General features: G+C 40.6%; 1 protein-coding gene across 7 annotated transcripts in view; it reads left to right on the top strand.

Moving 5' to 3' along the window:
* The first annotated feature begins 4,553 nt into the window (after positions 1-4,553).
* LOC137238151 (ankyrin repeat and sterile alpha motif domain-containing protein 1B) overlaps positions 4,554-21,216 on the top strand; it is a 49,938-nt gene continuing 33,275 nt past the window's right edge. For 2 of the 7 annotated variants that reach the window (XM_067762816.1, XM_067762812.1), the window contains exons 1-8: positions 4,554-4,708; positions 5,074-5,226; positions 5,297-5,534; positions 8,283-8,832; positions 8,890-9,073; positions 12,831-13,174; positions 14,882-15,233; positions 18,231-18,571. In XM_067762816.1, the coding sequence (XP_067618917.1) occupies positions 5,120-5,226; positions 5,297-5,534; positions 8,283-8,832; positions 8,890-9,073; positions 12,831-13,174; positions 14,882-15,233; positions 18,231-18,571 (2,116 nt within the window). In that variant the 5' untranslated portion in view covers positions 4,554-4,708; positions 5,074-5,119. Of the gene's footprint in view, positions 4,709-4,780; positions 4,925-5,073; positions 5,227-5,296; positions 5,535-8,282; positions 8,833-8,889; positions 9,541-12,830; positions 13,175-14,881; positions 15,234-18,230; positions 18,572-21,216 lie in introns of those variants that run through there. The other 5 variants (XM_067762815.1, XM_067762814.1, XM_067762813.1 and 2 more) reach the window with 5 other exon arrangements.

Raw genomic sequence — 21,216 nt, 5'->3', positions numbered from 1 at the left:
GTCCAGAAGTAAACTATGGGCCATCAGTAAAAGAGAAACGTTCAAATTCCAACGACTAATCTCCACGTTTAGTACAGCGAATATTCAGAATTCACTCCCAGTTGGCGAATCTACGCCCGAGAATACATCTCGTCTATTTGCACCTCCAATAAAGGTAAAGATTAGCCGCTATGAAAAGTTTTGCTAAGAGAACTTCTTCTCGTTGAACTCCCTTGAATTGAGTGTGAAAAGTAAGATAGATGTTTGCGATCTAACTATGCAACAGAGCGTTGAGCTTGAAAAGGTACTATCTCAGCATAATGAAGTATTCGAAGAGTCAACATGCGCAACACAATTTGCCGTGCACAGCATCGATACAGGCAAACATCTGCCAATCGCTTTGTCACCATATCGATTGGCACCGCACCGAAAGGCTCTATTAAAGAAAGAAATAACCGAAATGCTGAGGGTTGGTGTTATCGTAGAGTGCGAATCGCCATGGGCAGCACCTGTGGTTATCGTGCCCAAGAAATCAGGCGACATACGTATTTGCATCGATTACCGAGAGTTAAACGCCATTACCAAGCCGGATCGGTATCCTCTTCCACGGGTTGACGACTGGCTACATGAAGCAAAAGTTACCTATTTTATGTCAACGTTGGATCTACAGGCTGGCTATTGGCAAATCGGTGTGAAGAAAGAAGACCAGGACACGACCGCGTTCGTTACGCCGTTTGGTATGTACAAGTTCACGCGCATGCCTTTTGGGTTACGAAATACGCCAGCAACGTTTCAGCGGTTGATTGATCCACTCAAAACGTCTTTAAACAACGTAACTTTATTTGCATACTTGGAGAATATAATTCTATGCTCGGTCAGTTTCGAAGAGCATCTTCGAGAGCTCAATATGCTTTTCGATCGAATTAAGCAATTTGGTCTTAAGGTCAATAAAAGGAAGTGCCGGTTTGCCTGCCGCGAAGTTAAGTACCTAGGGCACATCTTAACGTCAGATGGCATACGAGTAGATCCAGAAAAGGTCGCCGCAATATCTCTGCGTAATCCTCCGAAAAATGTAAAAGGGCTACTATCGTTCCTCCAAGCGTGTTCATGGTACAGGCGCTTCGTACCCCAATTCACGGATGTTGCAAAACCACTTTCACAGTTGATTAAAAAGAATGCATCTTGGGTATGGACAGATGAACAACAAGCTGCGTTTGACAAGCTAAAGCAGCTGTTGATAACATCGCCTATCCTAAAACAAATCGACGAAAACATGCCATACATCATAAAAACCGACGCTAGCGGTTACGCATTAGGAGCAGTTTTGATCCAGGGGGAGGGTCCGGATGAACACCCCGAAGAATACGCGAGTAGAATCTTAACAAAAGCAGAGCAAAATTACTCTACCATTGAGAGGGAAGCTCTTGCCATAGTGTGGGCTGTCAAAAAGTATCGTGGATACATTGAAGGATCCGACATAAAACTCATCACGGACCATCGGCCGCTTTAATGGTTACTGACGCTAAAGTCACCAACCGGACGCCTAGCCCGATGGGCATTACTCCTCCAACCATACAATTTAAATATTGACTATAAGCCTGGAAAAATAAATATTGTGGCAGACATGTTGTCAAGGCCACCTTGTGAAGATAGACACGAAACCAAAGAACTGTGTCATATATGCTCATTTGCTATTGATCTTCCACGCCGTGGAGCGAAGGAAATCCGTGACAGCCAACTCAGTGATTCAACACTAAAAGGTATTATTGATTGTTTCGAGGGTGAGACTGATGATGCGGTACATTGGGCCAAGAGAGGATGCAGGATGAACGATGGCGTTCTCTATTGCTACAGCGACGAAGGTAGCGAGGATGCACAGCTGGTTGTTCCGAAGTCCGAAGTTCCAGATATTTTAAATACGTATCACAACAAAGACACTGCTGGTCATTATGGAATCGACCGGACTAAGTCAAAGGTATCATCGCGTTATTATTGGCCAGGTATGCGAAAGGATATTGAGAATCATGTCAAAAAATGCATTGAATGCCAGCGCTATAAGATAACGAACCTGAAGCCAATGGGCCTATACCAAACAAACTTCATTGCTGAAATCACGCCGTACCTAAGTACACTCGCTGAAATGTTCAGAGCCACGCAAGAATGCGAACGAAAGCAACAAGACACTAACAAAGCCGTCACGAATAACTAAAGACGGGACCAAGAAGGTTTAGAAATTGGAGCTAAGGTGCTTGTGACCACTTAAATTTTGAGCAATGTTGGAAAGGGTATAACATCAAAATTTATTCCACGACGGGATGGGCCTTACGTAAGTATTGACAAACAAGGTTCCACCTCCTACGTAATTGCTCATGAGGACAATATCCAGTATCCACTGGGTACATACCATGCATCATCACTGACACCATATCGTAGTTCTGACAACGTTCCCGAAGCTCCGGTAAACATGATAAGACGCCGAGGACGTCCTGGAAAGACCACTAAATAGGATACATCATCGGGTAGATTTTTGTATCCTAGGGGGAGACTGTAACAACCACGATTAATGTCATCCATGATATCTGTTTCATTTTTACTTGTAGTATACCCTAAATGCTATGTTCAATGTTTTACATGTAGACTCGATGTAATGTTTTGTGAAAAATACCACCCTGTGCTGCGCACAGTAATACCTTAAAAATGCATCACTGACGATCAGCATCATTGTGAATGATGACAAAGTGTGATCTCTTAAGGTACGCGCACATTACGCTGCGCGACACGTAGCGGCAGTGGCGCCTCACAGAGCGACATATTTTGGAAATTCACATTAAGCGGCAATCGAGCGACACATTGCGGCAAAAGTTTGTGTTTATTTTTGTTTGCAAAATGGACGACACAGTTTTTGAAGCTGTAATTATTTCATTTTTGTGCGAAGAAGAGGAAAGGAAAAGAAAAAGGTCGTGGCTATGGGTCCAAGACATCTCATCCTCAAGATATGAGGAAGGAGAGTTCCACACTCTTTTGCCCAGATTGAAAAAAGATGGTGCAAAATTCTTTGCATGTATACTTATGAGGCAATTCACACCTAGCGGCAGCAGCACTGGCTTGGGCATTATGGGGGTACCACTTGCTGGATGGGAGAGAAATTATAATACTGACACATAAATATAATTCACGAAGAATTACAAATCTTGAAAAAGCACATGGCAACAAGCTATATATTTAACAATTACAAGGAAAATAGTTGTGCTACGGGTTTTTATTTTGCGACATGTATTAGCTGCTTAGGCACGTCTAAATGTTGCTAGTATATTACCCTTATTATACGTTTTTTAACCTGGCGATTTAAGAGGCAATTTAAGGGTCCTCTTGCCATCTTTAGAATTTAAAGATTCAATTCCCAAGACCAAAAAAAAAACAAAATGCAACATATTTATCTGGTTCAATTTCTGATCCGTATGCCAGTTCTGTTCGTTTCGTTTCTTATAGTAGATTTTTTTACAGCTAACCACTTTTGAGTTGGTAGCACTCATGGGCTCGTCTACATGGTTGGCTAATCTCTATAGCAACAACATTCCTTTGTTCAGATTGTCAAACTCAGACAAATTAAATGAAAAGGAAAAACATTTTCTTTTATTTTTGTATTTTGTTGCACCATATCATTTCTGGAGTAGAACGTTGACATAATTTTCTTATGTATATACTGTGAAGATATTAAATTTTTTGTTAAAATTTTACTTTTTTTGAATATATAGTAATAGGAGCAACGTTCCTGCCAAATTTCATAATGATATCTTCAAACGACTGCCAAATTACAGCTTGCAAAACTTTTAAATTACCTTCTTTTGAAAGTGGGTGGTGCCACGCCCGCTGTCCAAAATTTTACAAATTTTCAATTCTGCGTGAGGAGGTCAACCTATCTACCAAGTTTCATCGCTTTATCCGTCTTTGGTAATGAATTATCGCACTTTTTCGGTTTTTCGAAACATTCGATATCGAAAAAGTGAGCGTGGTTACAATCCGATATCGTTCATTTTAAACAGCGATCTTGGATGAGTGCCCAGGAACTTACATACCAAATTTCATTTAGATACCACAAAATTCACTCAAGTTATCGTGCTTACGGACGGACGGACAGACATGGCTTCTTTTTTCGCCCAGATCATTTTTATATATAGAAGTCTATATCTAACTCGATTAGTTTATGCCGGTACGGATTACCGTTGTGCGAACAAAGTTAATATACTCTGTAAGATCTGCTCAGCTGAGTATAATTAAGTGGTGCACCGCGCTCTAGCAGAGTTCGCAATTTTTCTTGCAGGACACCCATTGAAACGCAGCGATTTAAAAAAACTTGTCGCTGCGATTTACAGTAATCGTTCAGTCCCTGCGACAACATCTATATAAGTATTCGCCATATCCATGGCGAAACGATACAAGGTGGCAGCATGGTGAGATACCTAGAAACATAAATAAAAGTTCCTTGTGCCTTGTTTTTGTAAATTCGATGGACAAATGTCAAAATCGTACTGCACCGGAAGTTGATGTATCAAATGAAATAAAAAAAGTTCATAATCAACTGTCCCATGCTGTCACCTTGTATCGTTCCGCCATGGCCATATCTATAATAAATAGTATTTAAGGTTTTGGGGAGAGAATATTTTTTATTTGGTTTAATATACACACGCATGTGAATAATATGAGAAATACGTTTTCGTTTACTTAATTGGTAAATTACTTTCATTAGTGTTTAATTATTTTAGAAAGAGCAATGCGTTTATGAGTTTAACCACGTAATTTTCTGTGGCATTGAACAGGTGTAAAGACCTTGATTATCAGTGGGTCAAATATTAAGTAAACAAATCTTCGTTGTTGTAGCTTAATAACGAGCAATAATTTTGATAAAAGTTATTTATAGTGTAGAGCTTTCTTAAAACTCCATCGCGTGCGTATGAGTGTTTGTTACTTGCCAATCACCTTTGTAAAATATGTATTACATATGTAGAGAATTTACAATGAACATTAAACGCATGTGTACATGATTAGTCATTACCTCCTCATTAAAATGTCTGTAAATATGTTCCTATTTTTTAGTTAACGTTATCAGATTTACAGTTTCCATCGCAAACTCTGCAATGCAATGGGCAAAGATCACGATCTGTTAGAGGCTGCACGCATTGGCAATATTGCTGTTGTGGGAAAAATACTCGAACAAATATCAAAGCGAAGTAGTGGTCCATTCGCAAGGTGATTACTATTCATAAATGAAATAACTTATTTTCCTTTTATCGGACCATATATAATTTTTATCAACTAGTTTTCGACGAAGTCCATGTATTAATAGCCAAGATGTCAACGGTTATACACCACTACATCATGCATGTCTCAACGGCCATGGAAATATTGTTCGGCTGCTACTGGCACATAACGCTGCGCCGGATATGCCTGACATACGAGGTTCGACTCCATTGTATTTAGCCGCTTGGGCTGGTCATGATGAGATAGTGAAACAACTTTTGTTGCATACACCAAAAGCAGCAAATCCAAATGCGCAGGTATGTTACATTTTCTTAATCTGAGGGTTCTGTATTTCAGATATATTCACACCAGCCATGGAGGTTATTTGAGGGAAGAGCAATTCCATACCTCGAAAGGGCGACATTGCATAAGACCCATTGAGTAAATAATTAGTTCTCGTGACGTGGTGTTACTAAAGAATTGAAAATGTATCACAATTCTGATCCGCCCATGATATACAGAATAATGCGAGGTGTAGAGGCAAAACAGAAGTTCATATTCATGCTCAAAATATAGTATGTACTAAAGTTAGTTGTAGGTTTTTGGACATATAGCTCATAGAAAACTATGTCGAAATGCTGTAACTAACTCCAACATGTATTTTATTTTGACCAAAATGGTTCACAGTTTTTTTGGCCATGGCCGGCGGTAGGCAACTTCCTACGAACAGCATACATGCCTGGAAAAACTCTAATAATACGTTACACTTTTCGAATTGATAGGAAAACGTTAGGATTTGATTCACTGTTTCCAGTGTGTCCTAAGAAAAATTAAATTACCAACAGTATCCCTGCAGAAGTAGTTGCGTATGACAGGCATCACCTGTACGTGGTTATATCAAATGTTGTTGTTGTTGTAGCAGTGCTTCGCCCCACCTAACAGACGCGACCGATCACAAACTGTCATCAATATCCTCTAACGGGAGTCCAAGGAAACTTGCTGTTTCAACAGGGGTGGACCATAGGGAAAGGGGTGTTAGAGGCGTTGGTTCCACATTACAATTAAAGAGATGGTTGGTGTCATGTGGGGACACATTGCAAGCGGGGCATACATTTTGTATGTCGGGGTTGATTCTGGATAGGTAAGAGTTTAACCTGTTACAGTATCCAGAACGAAGTTGAGCCAGAGTGACACGCGTTTCCCTGGGGAGTATGCGTTCCTCCTCCGCAAGTTTTGGATACTTTACTTTGAGTACTGGGTTCACCGGGCAATTCCCGGCATAAAGGTCCGACGCCTGTATGTGGAGTTCACCAAGGACCTGCTTGTGTTTTTTCGCTTCATACGGCTGTGTTCTCAGATGCTGCATTTCCTCAAAATGCTTACGGAGATGATTCCTTAAGCCCCTAGGCGGTGCTGGCTCGTCAATCAGATGTCTGTTGGGATGCCCAGGTTTCTGGGTATTCAACAGGAACTGTTTGGTCAGCATCTCGTTTCTTTCCCTGATGGGGAGTATTCTCGCCTCATTATGTAGATGGTGTTCTGGGGACATAAGAAGACAGCCCGTGGCAATTCTGAGAGCAGTATTTTGGCAGGCCTGTAGCTTCTTCCAGTGGGTAATTTTTAGGCTTGGCGACCATATGGGCGACGCGTAGCACGTAATCGGCTGGGTTATATCAAATCATACATACAAGCTAGTTCCTGTAGTTGCTAGAACCCTTAAAATAAAAAATTTAAATAAATGTAACACGCGATAACCTCCGATAGATTTTAGGCCGAGCTTCTCTTCCAATTTGCGTCGTGCTACTTTTAAATTTTTTTCTACAAATTGGTGGGACCTACTTGCTTTATGCCTACTGCGAACGGCATGTGAAAGGCATATGAGTTTTCACTGAGGGCTTTTCATGGCAGAAATACACTTAAGAGTGGTTGCCAAGCACTGCCGAGGGGCGACCCCACTTAGAAGAAATTTCTTCCAATTGATAACAGTTGTTTCTAAAATTTTGGGCACGCTACTGTCACACCACGGCGGCCATCGTGATTTTTAGCCGTCAAGGACTACACTTATAAAAATCTTCGGCACGCAAGTGATAGAATGATGGTTCCAGACCCGTAAGTGCTAGTCTCAAACATGTATAATCCCTTCACTCTAATTCGGACAAGTTCTTCACACAGCTTGGACATTATTAAAGGTATTTTCAAGTTACTCAAGCTTTATGGAAACGAACCAATAATATACTAAGTAACTAAATAGAAAAACTACGTACAAGAGGTGGAAAATATAATTATTTTTAGCGTTCGTCCTGGTGTGTTGGTAGCGGCCTCAGCTATAACGCCGAAGGTCCTACGTTCATAAAATTGATTGAATCGTGTCGTGTATTTATTTATTTATTTTAATTTACTTTAATAATTCATACATTGAAAACCAAGTATTGATAATTGTCATTTAATTATTATTTTTGTTTATTAGAGAAAAACTGAGAAGAAGAAGACATTTACTGGCATATTGCGATGGTGCAATTTTATTGTCAGTCAATCTCGCTATGTTCAATCTCATAAAACCTTTGAAAACATAACGAAATATCTTGACGATGAAATCGTACCATCGACAATAAATGTGTGATGAAAAAGCTGTGCTAGTAGCGTGCTCCGCCTACCACAGCGAAGATCCCGGGTTCCCCCCCTGGGCAAAGCGACATCAAAATTTTGGAAACAATTTTTTCTAAGCAGGGTCGCGCCTCGGCAGTGTTTGGCAAGCAGATGCCGTTCGGAGTCGGCATAAAACAAGTAGGTCCCGTCCTACCAATTTGAGAAGCTCGGCCTAAAATCTCTTAGGTTATCGCACCTTAAATTTATTTATTTTTTATTTTTCTTTTAAGTTTTCACTTAATGAACAAAAATAAAAATTGATTAAAAATTTTAATTAGTCGATGTTGAGCTCATGAATTCTTTAAAGTTAGGTAAAATTGAGGAGTGAAATAAACATACAAACATATGTATTTTTATAATGATATGGTAGATGTTTACGTTATTTTGAGCATTAAAGGGATTGCACCTATTTTTTGCAGACGATCGACAACGAGACACCACTTCATTGTGCCGCACAACACGGACATAATACTGTTCTAGCCATTTTACTTGCCTATGGTGCAGATCCGACTGTACGCAATAATAGTTTCCAGACAGCTTTAGATTTAGCAGCGCAATTTGGACGTTTGCAAGCAGTACAAACCTTAATACGCACACACCCCGAGCTGTTGGCACCATATCGTACGACCGGCAGCAATACACACTCTACCCCAACAGCCGAATCTACGCCATATACAATTTCACCATCAACGCATATTTTTACGCATACATGTTTGCATTTAGCCAGCCGTAATGGGCACAAAAAAGTTGTAGAAGCGCTGTTAGCAGCAGGTGTGGACGTGAATGTTATGACCAATTCTGGAACTGCGCTACACGAAGCTGCACTTTGTGGCAAAAAAGCTGTAGTCAATGTGCTACTACAGGCGGGTATTAATCCAAATGCTACCGACGGTTTAGCGCGTACTGCACTCGATTTGCTTAAAGACTATCCACCGCATGTGACGTATGAAATTTCATGCGCAATAAAAGGTATTTGTAGATTATACTTTTCATTTTGAATAAGTTTTAATCATATTCCTTTATTAGATTTCTATAAAGACGCCTCAAATGGCACCCATTTCAAGCCAATAAATGAGCATAGTGATCAAGATGATTATGACCGTAGTGACATATCTATCTCACCAGTGCCAAATATGAATTATTTCAATAGAAGCGAAAACAATGCAAAAGTCAGTGCAATTGCACAAAAGGAATTTTTAATGCCAAAGACGTAAGACTGTGGATTGAATGAATGAAGAATGGCTCATTTGTGTATTGTTACTCACCTTCACCACCACCTCAGAATGTTTCATTTGATGCACCACCGCCTATTTTCCATGAAACCATTGCTATTAGCGGTGTCACAGCATTGTTATCTACTATTTGTATCCTATCGCTTAAACGCAAACCCATTACTGCATACATACATTTAAACAATCCTTGTATGGTATTAACTACATATTGTGATTAGCGAAGCTTTATTACTATTAATTGTATTTTTTTTACATACAAACACCTACCTATAATACAAACTTACTTACTTACATATACATATATTTACCCTATCATGCATATATGTACATGCATAATAAGATATATTTATATAAAACTAACCAAAGCTCATGTATGTGCTCGAATACATGTATATCTATGTCTGACAATGCAAAAATATATACATTAATGTTTAACTAAAATTTATATTGCTGATGTGAGACTTTCTTATATATTCGTATGTACATATACCCCTTGCATTTCTCGCGTCACTTAATTTCATTTCAACGCTTGCGGTGGTTCACATAAATCATTTTTACGCTAAAAATAACGAGCTATAAACCAACTGTTGCTTTTTACAAACAAACGCAAAGCAATAGCTCCCAGGAATACATGCTAAAGTCTAATGTAAGCATTATTCAAGAAAAAATGCTTAACATTTTTACATATAACTTTATATGGAATTAGTAAAACTTCTAAATTCTGTTACGCTTCATTATCTATGAAATTAAACGCATAAGAAATTGAGTCTTGTAAAGAATGCAGAACATATTTTCAAAACAATTTCATTCAAATATTGAATATTTGGACCTTTTATCATTATCATTTTATATTAAATTCGCGACAAATATACACTTTCATTCCATTTCGATGGTGAAGCTGGAAACACCTTAATTTTCTGGTTCTTGTATTTAGAAAATTGGTATCTTGCATATCCGACCAGAGTCGTGCATACATACATTGTGTAAATAAGTTTGAAATGAAACTTCTTAATGTATCTTCTACGCGAATCGATGCAAACCTTGATACAAGTTGATACTAAATCATTCAATATATATTGAAAATACGTCGACATATAGATTTTTATGATTCGCCCGATTTTAAGGAACTAATTTAGATAATTCTTAGCCGTAACTTAATGCCGAGGTAAACTTAAAATTAGTTCAGCCAGAGAAGCTATGTTAATATTTGGATAAATAGCGTTTCGGTCAATACTCATATCCACTAGTATTAACAAGCTTTACATTTTTACTCTTTACGTCACTTGCCGATAATCAAATTTTGTAGGCTCAGCGGCGTTTCACTTTGCCTTGCCCTAAAATGCATGGAAGAGAAAGACCTGGGGCAATAGGGTTGGAACAGAGATACATGGTAGCTAAAAGTGTTGTTTCCACATTGCAATTGAAAAAATGGTTATCATGTGGGAACAATTTACATGCAGGACGTACCTCCCGTTTGTCGACGTTGATTCTGGATAAGAAAAGGTGAACCTATTACATTACATGTAAAATAATGCTTGGGTGTACGTGGGGGTGGGGTATTTACAGCGGTTGTAAAGCCTACTCTATACTATGGCGTCCTTCTTTAAGGGACAGACACACCAAAGAGAACCTACATCAAAAGATTAAAAGGAATATGCAGGCTATCAACACTTAGCATTACGGGAGCCCTCAAAAGAACACCGAAGGCTTCACTGTGTCATTTTGCACATTCCACCAGTAGACCTGGTGGTAAAGAACTTGGCGTTAACCATTGCTACGAGGCTCATGTCTCGGGGCAACTTGAGCACAGACCGCTCGTCCATAGTAGTATGGCGTCATCAATTACGGGACGAACAGTGTACCTGATTCCGTATCTGCGCATCGAAGGGGCGCTTAGAGTCACAATAGAAGGTGTCCAAATGGCGGACGAGGCGATACACGCGTACAAGGTTTCATAGCTTTCGTAACCCGATTATCAACCCCATCTACGCGAGGCGATTCCTGTTACAAATATGCATGCATCATACACATATTAAGCAGGCGAGGCTCTGGCGACCTTTAGTTCCTTATGGAAGTGCTCTTTGGCCTAGAATTTTTATTGTGATCATACTAAATCGTTCCAGAGATGGTCGGGCTAGTACCTTAATGGTGCTTGTTACCGGAACAAGAACCAATAACATCTATAACACTGCTACAACAACAACATAACACTCGAAAAAATCTTCGGGGAGTGCCATGGCCACGGTAATGTTGGTCCTTATCATTAGTTCCATTTTACAATCGAACGATGATTGTGTAATGGTTCTAAGAGATTTCACCGATCTATTAACGCCACACCAGGTATTGCTACTATGCCACTTCATATTCTCAGAGACAATCGGAGTAGCACCATTAGCTCCCCAGCAAAAATCGCGTGTACTCCATGCATGCATGTATGGAGTACCAGCTATGAACAAACCGAGTGCTCCAAAATTAACCACAATTTATACATGGTACAATTAACATTGCGATGTCCTAGGACTGGACCATATACTCCAGCTCCGCATTATATCAGAGTAATCCATGGAGTACCCACAGTCCAATAAACATCGTGTAGTGATTACAATCGTTAAAAACGAGCAATGATCGGCTTACAATATGTTCGTGTAGAAACATGAGTTGGTTCATTGCTGCATTACAGTGGAGTATAATGGTAAGTACTCCAGGGGACCACACGATCCAACGATTTTTGCAGGGTCGCTTTAGAATTCCCACCTAAGTGTCCCCGGTCTCGGTGTTACTTCCACTATTCCTCTCCTTTTCTTGCTTTGCAACTTTCGTGGTACATGATTTTTCGGTATTGTGAGTTTCATTTTCGTTCTGGCTTGCAGATTCGCAGCAGCAAAATTCTTGTCAGCGAACTGCTCTCGACATTCAAAGTGCATTTTGAAAAATTTACAAAACTAGCAATAGCCATCGTAGCGTGTGGGGTTTTTGGCTGCATTTTCTTCAAATCTGCGTAAAGCTCATTGTTAAATATCATTATATACAAGACGGTGGCCTGTCAGAAAGGACCACAAATCCATCCAGTATTCTAAGGACGATCCCATCCTTTCATCATCACGGCAAGTATGTTGAGAGATGTTTAGAGCGGGACCAATAGTGACGTGGCTGTAAAGGCGCGAATGCGTCGATTCTTTCTAAGATGATAGCAAGTACTTCGCATGTTGTTGTTGTTGTAGCCATAAGGTTTACTCCCCGAAGGCTTTGTGGATTGTTATCGATGTGATGGTCCTTTGCCGGATACCGATCCGGTACGCTCCGGTAACACAGCACCATTAAGGTGCTAGCCCGACCATCTCGGGAACGATTTATATGGCCACATTAAACCTTCAGGCCATCCCTCCCTCCCCGCCCCCAAGTTCCATGAGGAGCTTGGGGTCGCCAGAGCCTCGTTTGTTAGTGAAACGGGATTCGCCGCTCGAAGGTGAAGTTGACAATTGTGTTGGAGAAGCTATATATTCCGCTACACAACCCCTTGAATCGTCCACATGAAAGGCTTAGTGGGCCATGATGTAATAAATTTAATAACTTTAACAACAATCTGAGTTAATATATGGGTATGTATTGGGGAATTTTTTGTCATCATTCCTAAATCCATAACCATAGCCTCATGCTTATGACTACATACATACTTAAGAATGGGCTTAGATATAAAATATTACTTTTATATTTTGAATTTCATCTAATTTACAGCTTAAAGCAAAATGGACTTTCGGTTTCAATGGGTTCATTAGAACAAACCCCAAAACCACAGTCAAATTACTTGCAAATGAAGCCAATATTTTGGCAAAATTCTCATACATGCTTATCAAGGCTGCAATACGTTGATGCCACATCAATATTCACATCAGCCAACAAACAACGTTCGCTGCAGACTGTTTTTGGTGAAATACAGCGGACTCGAAGTCCTAGCAGCCCAAGTAGGTACGGAAGATGTGCACGGATCCAAATAACTTCAAAAATGGATAAGCACACGATGGATACCACAACCGGATCGATGAATGATCTCCATGGGTTGACAAGTATTAGTACGAAATGTATGTTTTACTTGTGTGTTGCTAGCTTGCATCCGTTATTTTTTTTTTATACTCAGCTGAGCAGAGCTCACACAGTATATTAATTTTGTTCGCATAACGGTAATCCGTAACGGCATAAACTAATTGAGATAGATATAGACTTCTATATATCAAAATGATCTGGGCGAAAAAAGAAATTCATTTAGCCATGTATGTACGTCCGTCCGTAAACACGATAACTTGAGTAAATTTTGAGGTATCTTAATGAAATATATGGTATGTAGGCTCGTAGGCACGAAATCGGACTATAACCACGCCCACTTTTTCGATATCGAAAGTTTCGAAAAAAAACCGCAAAAGTGTGATAATTCATTACCAAAAACGGATAAAGCGACAAAACTTGGTAGGTGGGTTGACCTTATGACGCAGAATAGAAAATTAGTAAACTTTTGGACAATAGGCGTGGCACCGCCCACTTTTAAAAGAAGGTAATTTAAAAGTTTTGCAAGCTGTAATTTGGCAGTCGTTGAAGATATGATGAAATTTGGCAGGAACGTTAATCCTATTGCTATATGTGTGCTAAATAAAAATTAGCAAAGTCGGATGACGAACACGCTCACTTAAAAAAAAAAAATGTGAAAAGTCAAATTTTAACAAAAATTTGCATATCTTTACAGTATATAAGTAAATTATGTCAACATTCAACTCCAGTAATGATATAGTGCAACAAAATACAAAAATGAAAGAAAATTTCAAAATGAGCATGGCTCTGCCCTTTTTCGTTTAATTTGGCTAGAATACTTTTAATGCCATAAGTCGAACAAAAATTTACCAATCTTTGTGAAACTTGGTAAGGGCATAGCTTCAATGCCGGTAATTGTTTTCTGTGAAAATGGGCGAAGTCACGCCCAGTTTTCATACACAGATGACCGTCTGTCCTTCCTCTTGGCCGTTAACTTATCGTGTAATCGATATATCGTTACTAAACTTAGTTCACGTACTTATCTGAACTCACTTTATCTTGGTATTAAAAATGGGCGAAATCCGACTATGACCACGCCCACTTTTTCGATACCGAAAATTTCGAAAAATGAAAAAAATGCCATAATTCTATACCAAATACGAAAAAAGATATGAAACATGGTGATTGGATTGGCTTTTTGACGAAAAATATAACTTTGAAAAAAACTTTGTAAAATGGGTGTGACACCTACCATATTAAGTAGAAGAAAAAGTTCTGCAGGGCGAAATTAAAAGCCCTTGGAATCATGGCAGGAATACTGTTCGTGGTATTACATATATAAATAAATTAGCGGCACCCGACAGATGATGTTCTGGGTCACCCTGGTCCACATTTTGGTCGACATCTCGAAAACGCCTTCACATATACAACTAAGAGCGACTCCCTTTTAAAACCCTCATTAATACCTTTAATTTGATACCCATTTCGTACAAACACATTCTAGAGTAACCCCCGGGTACACCTTCATGGCGATATCTCGAAAAGACGTCCACCTATAGAACTATGGCCCACTCCCCTCTAAAATACTCCTTAATACCTTCCCTTTGATACCCACACACATTCCAGGGTTTACCTAGATTCATTTTCCTACATGGTGATTTTTATTTTTATTTTGTCTCCAACGCTCTCAGCTGAGTAAGTCATGTTCGGTTACACCCGAACTTAGCCTTCCTTACTTGTTAATGTATTCCTCTATTACCTATTAGGCGGAATTCCCGTTACTCCACACAAAGGCTGTGTAGACGAGTATGTAAAGATGACTGTTCCAATGACTATTACAAACTCAACCTCGGGGGACGAAACACTGAATAGTATAGAGTTTCAAAGTTTTCATTCCATTCGCAGTAATGCTGAGGACCATCGAGAAATTACTGGTTCAAATAACCTACTAAATAGCCCCACCTCATCAAACATTTTAAAGCATAAAAAACCTTTGCCAAGTCCGCGTTCCATTAAAACGAATGACTATCCTAACATTAAGAACATTTTAACACCATCAAATACCAGTATTATAAGCACGAATGAGACGAAGAAAACGTTAGTTACATCATCAATGTCGTAAGTGAATTAATTATATATGTATTTGCTTTATCATACCGAGTGGTGCTAGAAATTTCGTTGATATAACAGTAGCTAGTCGATTAAGCCATGTCTGGCGGAGGGTCCTTCGCTTTGTTATCACCGTCCACCCGCCTTCATATCCGAGGGTCGTGGTGGCAGTACTCTGCCCGCTATACCGCTGACTCGTCTTGCCTTTTCAAATATTTTGTAAGTGCTGCCTTAGGTTGCCGTCGGGACCGACTTAAAACACTTGGGATCAGCGAGATGAGAACCTCCATCTGCCGGTGGCTCTTAAAGGAACAGCACCACGACTCTGAGCAACATCAACGGCTCCAAAAGGATTGGGTACCACCTCTGCATGAGCTACGCTAAAAAATCAATGACTATCTCCCTAGTCTTTACAGTTTTATCAGCTCGCGCAATCTAACACTGTCACCGACCAAATCGATCAAATTCTTGTAGACGTTATTGACAACATACACAAATGTCGACCATATTGGACATCCACGTCGATGGTATTACTTACTTACTTAATTGGCGATTAACCGTCTAAACGGTTGTGGCGTCCAACAAGGCGCGCCAGTCGCTTCTTTGCTCTGCTAACTGGCGCCAATTGATCACACTAAGGGAATTTAAATCGTTTTCCACCTGGTTCTTTCAGCGGAGTGGAGGCTGTCCTCTTCCTCTGCTTTCGTTGGCAATACGCTCCCAAAAAAAAAAAACTGGGTGTGACATTCGCACAGGATCTACATTTTGACGAGCATGCAGCCGCAATTGTGCCTTAAGTTCAGAGTCGTAACAAATTCTCAAGTCTCTTTCCGGTAGCATTTAGGTCGGCCGCTTGTATGCTACGCGTCCCCAATATGGTCGCCGAGTCTTAAAGAAACACACTGGAGAAGACTCCAGGCCTCTCAAAACACTGCGCTCAGAACTGCCACGGGATGTCGTTTTATGTCTTCAGACCATCATCTATACAGTGATGCGAGAATACTCCCTATAGAGGAGCGAAATGAAATGCATAACAAACTGTTTCTGCTGAATACCCAGAAACCCAACAGACATCTGATTGGATAGGCCCCGCCTCCCAGGAACATAAGAAATCATCTTCGTAAGCACTATGGAGAAATCCGACACTAAATATTTCAGCCGTATGAAGAAAGGGCGCATGAAAAGGTTCAGAGACATCCACAAAAAGGCGTCGGACTACTATGCCAGAGACTACCTGGTGACCGCGTTCTTAAAGACAAATACTCGGAACTCGCAGTTGAGCAACCTTCCCAGAGATATCGCGTCACTCTAGGTCAACTTCGCTCTGGTTACTGTAACAGGTTAAACTCTTGTTTATCGAGAATCAACCCAATGCATGCAAGTACTGCATGTAATGTGTCCCCAACCATATTTTCAATTGCAATGTAGACCCAACGCCTCTAACATTCTTATCTCTCTGGTCCAACCATGAATATTTGTGAGTGGTCGCACCTATTGGATGGGGTGAAGTACTTCTACAACAACAACAACAACTTTTGCACCCATTACAGACGAGTCGACTCGTTATCGTGCGATTTGTTTAACCTGAAGCTGGAGAAGATAATTCTAGCAGAAGATCTAATCTGCAATTGTAAAATATATTATAAGTGTGTATTGATGATAATGAGTTCTGCCTTATCTATAAAAAAATAAATAAATGTAAGGCGCGATAACCTCCGAAGAGATCTAAGGCCGAGCTTCTCTTCCAATTTACGTCGTGCTCCTCTTGATTTTCCCTACAAATTGGCCGGACGGGACCTGCATGTTTTATACCGACTCCGAACGGCATCTGCAAGGCAGATGAGTTTTCACTGAGAGCTTTTCATGGCAGAAATACACCCGGAGCACTTGCCAAACACTGCCGAGGGGCGACCCCGCTTAGAAAAATTTTCTCCTAATTGAAAAACCTTTTTTCTAAAATTTTTGATTTTGATTTGCCCGGGGTGTGAACCCAGGGCATACGGTGTGGTAGGCAGAGCACGCTACCATCACACCACGGTGGCCGCCATTATCTGCCTTATCTGGTTTGGATAAAAAGGAAAAGAAGTGGGTCTGGCGCTGAAGGAGAACAAGACGATGAACTTCCTGTCATGAAAGAAAGAATTGGTCCATTTGAGACTTTGCAGCTACGTCACTGTTGACGGATATATATTGAAAACTGTGACGACTTCTCCTATCTGGAAAACTGGTTGGGGAATTTGGAGTTAAAAAAAATAAAACTATTCATCATTTCAAAATTTCTGAGTGTTTAATAAAAAGTTATTTTTTATTCAAGCATTTCTTGAATAATGAATAACATGTTATCATTATTTATAGCCGGGGCGACTTCAAAAGAGTCCCAAAATCAAATCATCCCGAAAGGTCACCAAAACGACCCCAAAAAGGACGTCAAGGGAGTCCCCGTACGACAAGCCAGACGGCCACTTTCCTCTCTGGCTCATCCGATTAGTACTAGTCATAAAATTTGTAACTCAGTGCACTATCACCAAAATCATCTCGACTGACCCCAGGAGGATCCCGAGGGAGTCCCCAAAACCAACCCCAGGGAGTCCCCAAAACTATCCCGAAATGGCCCACAAATGACCCCGAGAGAGTTTCAAAAATCTTCTCGAAATGACTTCAAAGTGATCACCAAATGACCCCGGGGCGACCTCAAAAGAGTGCCAAAATCAAATCATCCCTAAAGGTCACCAAAACGACCCCAAAAGGACCTCAATGGAGTCCCCGAACGACAAGCCAGACGGCCACTTTCCTCTCTGGCTCATCCGATTAGTACTAGGTCAGAGGTAGTCATAAAAGTTGTAACTCAGGGCACCATCACTTTGCGTGAGTGCCTCAAAATTTTTCTGCATGGTTGGTTTGGTCACCACTGTTTTAGACCCATTGCTCGATTACAACCGTTATTGAGGTTATTATTCTATTTGAATAAGTCGAACTTGTTTAATCACACTAAAATTTATATTGCAGACAACAAAACCAAAGCCCACACTTACAATCTTCAATCGGAGCATCGCCACCGAAAGACGCTAACAACAATAGTCAAGTTATAAAGCATACAAAACACTCGCCAACTCCCGATTTTCCCCCACCATCGGTTACGCAGGCCGAGCATACAATACTCGAATTTATACGCCCAAAAAGCGAGCAGGAGACTCCGCGACAATCCCTCAACTTGAAACAAGAGTCCAACACCGATTTGGAAGCATTCATTGTGGACGCAATAAATCAATTTGAGCTGCCCGATTCTCCAGAGAGTTCACGTGCATCAGATTGTGTGGAGGAATTTGTTGGTGATGTGCCTTTTGCGGGTAAGAAGGATTAAATATATTTTAATATATATACGGCGCACAGTGGGCCAAGAGCCGAAAAAGTATAGAAGTAAAAAATGTAAAAGGTTTTTTTTCCTCCACTTTGCATTGTTCTAGCATTACTTATACTTTTTAGAAATAGCAAAAAAATAGCTGCGGATAGCTGCAATTTTAACTGCGTTAGGACTGATCTGGTAACTCTAACAGATTTTTCAAAAAAAAAGTACAAGCTTTTCATGGTCTGGTGGAAAGCACTGGACACGGCGAGCACCTCCAAAATGTTAGTAGCAGTGCAACGGACGGCGCTGATCGGTATCAGAGGCGCTCTCAAAACACCACCTACTTTGGCACTGAACGTCATGCTGAACATATATCCAGTAGATATTGCGGGAAAGACGGCCGCGGCCCGGTCGTTCGTCAGGCTTCGTGATATGGGGTATGGACTTTTTCACTTCGGAGACTCTAGTCTTCTTACCAGTTTCGACTTTATCCCGGACAGAACGGACTATTGTATGCCGATAACTGCTCCCTATACAACCTTCACCCCAGTCATTCCACCGAGAGAGGAGTCGGGAAGATAAATTATTTGGGGCATGGGACCGGTTAACTTGTTCACGGATGGGTCGAAGTTGGACGGAAAGGTTGGTGGGGGGGGTCTTTTGCCAAGAGCTAAATGTAAGCCGCAAGTCACTGCAGTGTATTCCAAGCGGAAGTTGCTGCGATTAAGGATGCGGTGGATGAAATGCTATCCAGTGCTACTACGGTTAGGGAAGTTAACATCTAGCCAAGCGGCTATCAAGGCCTTGAGCTCAACTACAGCGCGATTGAGGTTGGTCTGGGAGTTCCTGACCTCGCTTGCCATTGCATCGAATTATTTTACAATTAAAATTATCTGGGTCCCGGGCCATAATGATATCCCGGGTAACTGTCAAGCGGATCTCTTAGCCCGCATCGGTACAACTAAAATAATTGGGTTCACTAAAGCTCACCTATCAATGGTCATTGGGGTTTTGACAGGGCACTGTCCCATGTTTATCTATGCGGTAATCTCAATACACTGGAAACTCCATCCTACTGCAGCTGTATGGAGGATGATGAGGTCGAATCACCAAATCACTGTATGCTTAATTGCCCAGCTTTTTCCAGAGCTAGACGAAAGTACTTCGGTTGTGACTCACTTGGATCTCCCGAGGATTTATCCAAAGTTGAGATTGGTATGATTCGGAGCTTTATCGTTGCTACCCAACGATTCTCTAAGTAGCTAGATCTAAGTCACCGTTATTTTGGTGTATGTGGTCTCACAACGGACATTCGTGTTGTCCGAGTGAGCTATCCTTATCAGGGCAGCTACCACCTAACCTAACCTAACCCAAACTAACCTAACCTAACAAGCTTTTCAACCAAATTATTTCGAAGGTTTTATTATGCAGTTTGATAGTACATTTAACTCTACTATAATACTTAAAGTACATGTTTAAACTTGCTAGGTAATTTTTGTGGTGCGAATTGTAAACCGCCATTTTGAAGTTTTTAAAACAAGTTTTAAATACCTAACCTGCGATTTCGAAAAATAATTTTTTTTAATGTTCTGTACTGGAATTTAAGTGTCTGGGGAAAACTAGCAATTTCAATTTGTAGCTGATGAAAAGTAACAATTTCGGTCTATGGCTGATAAGAACTAACACTTTCGTCTTCTGGATGACGAAAACTCAAACTGCGAATCTTGTTTTTAACAAAGAGTTCAATAATAATATAGGTTCCATACGGCCATAGTAGTATAGCGTCATCAATGACAGGATGAACAGACTACCTGATTCCGTATATGCGCTTCGAAGGGGCTCTTAGAGCCACAATAGAGAAATGGTGGAGGAGGTGATACACGGGTACACTAATGCTTCCAAAGTAGTGGAATGAGAAGGTTCTATGGTATACTGTGCTTATGCAGAAATAAACGGATCCTACAAGCTGCCAGATCAATGCAGAGTTCTTCAGGCGGAATTAGTAGCCGTCACCAAAGCAGTGGAAACACTGGAAGAAAATAGCTTAAACTGGAGGCGCGTCAACGTTTGCATTGACATCCAATCAGCAATTAAGCATCTAAAAAAGTTTTAGAGTGTAAGAAATCTTTGAAAAGGACCGGTATAGGTAGAAGCATACATCTATATTGAGTCCCACGGCATATAGGAATGGATGGGAATGAAAATAGGGGCATCCCCCGAAGCTTGCTACTAATTAGATTGGGAGAGATTAAAAATGGCGAGAGTTGCACATGATCGACCAAGTAGGAAAAGCTTGAACCCAAGCGCGCGGCTTATAGTGTCGAATATCTTGTGTAGGTATTACAACCTTGGATTAACAAACATGGTCATTAAAAAGAGAGAACTGTAGACTAATTACTAGTATTCACATGCCTTTGAGTTAGGCTTGGAAAGTTGTAGCAGATGTATCAAGTGCGGGTTGGAGGAGGAAACGATCGAGCACGTTTTGTGCTCGTGCCCTGCATTTACCAGGCTAAGACTCCAGCTGTATGGAGTGATACAGCTGTCACATCTAGAAGCAGCAGCTGGCATCGGTCCTAGAAAGCATCTAGTATTTGCCAAGTGGACGGAGTTATTTTATAAGATCAACCCTGCGGCGTGTGATCT

Source organism: Eurosta solidaginis, chromosome 1 (assembly GCF_040869045.1).
Source record: "Eurosta solidaginis isolate ZX-2024a chromosome 1, ASM4086904v1, whole genome shotgun sequence".
Taxonomy (NCBI): domain Eukaryota; kingdom Metazoa; phylum Arthropoda; class Insecta; order Diptera; family Tephritidae; genus Eurosta; species Eurosta solidaginis.
This window is presented reverse-complemented; position numbering and strand designations above follow the sequence as displayed.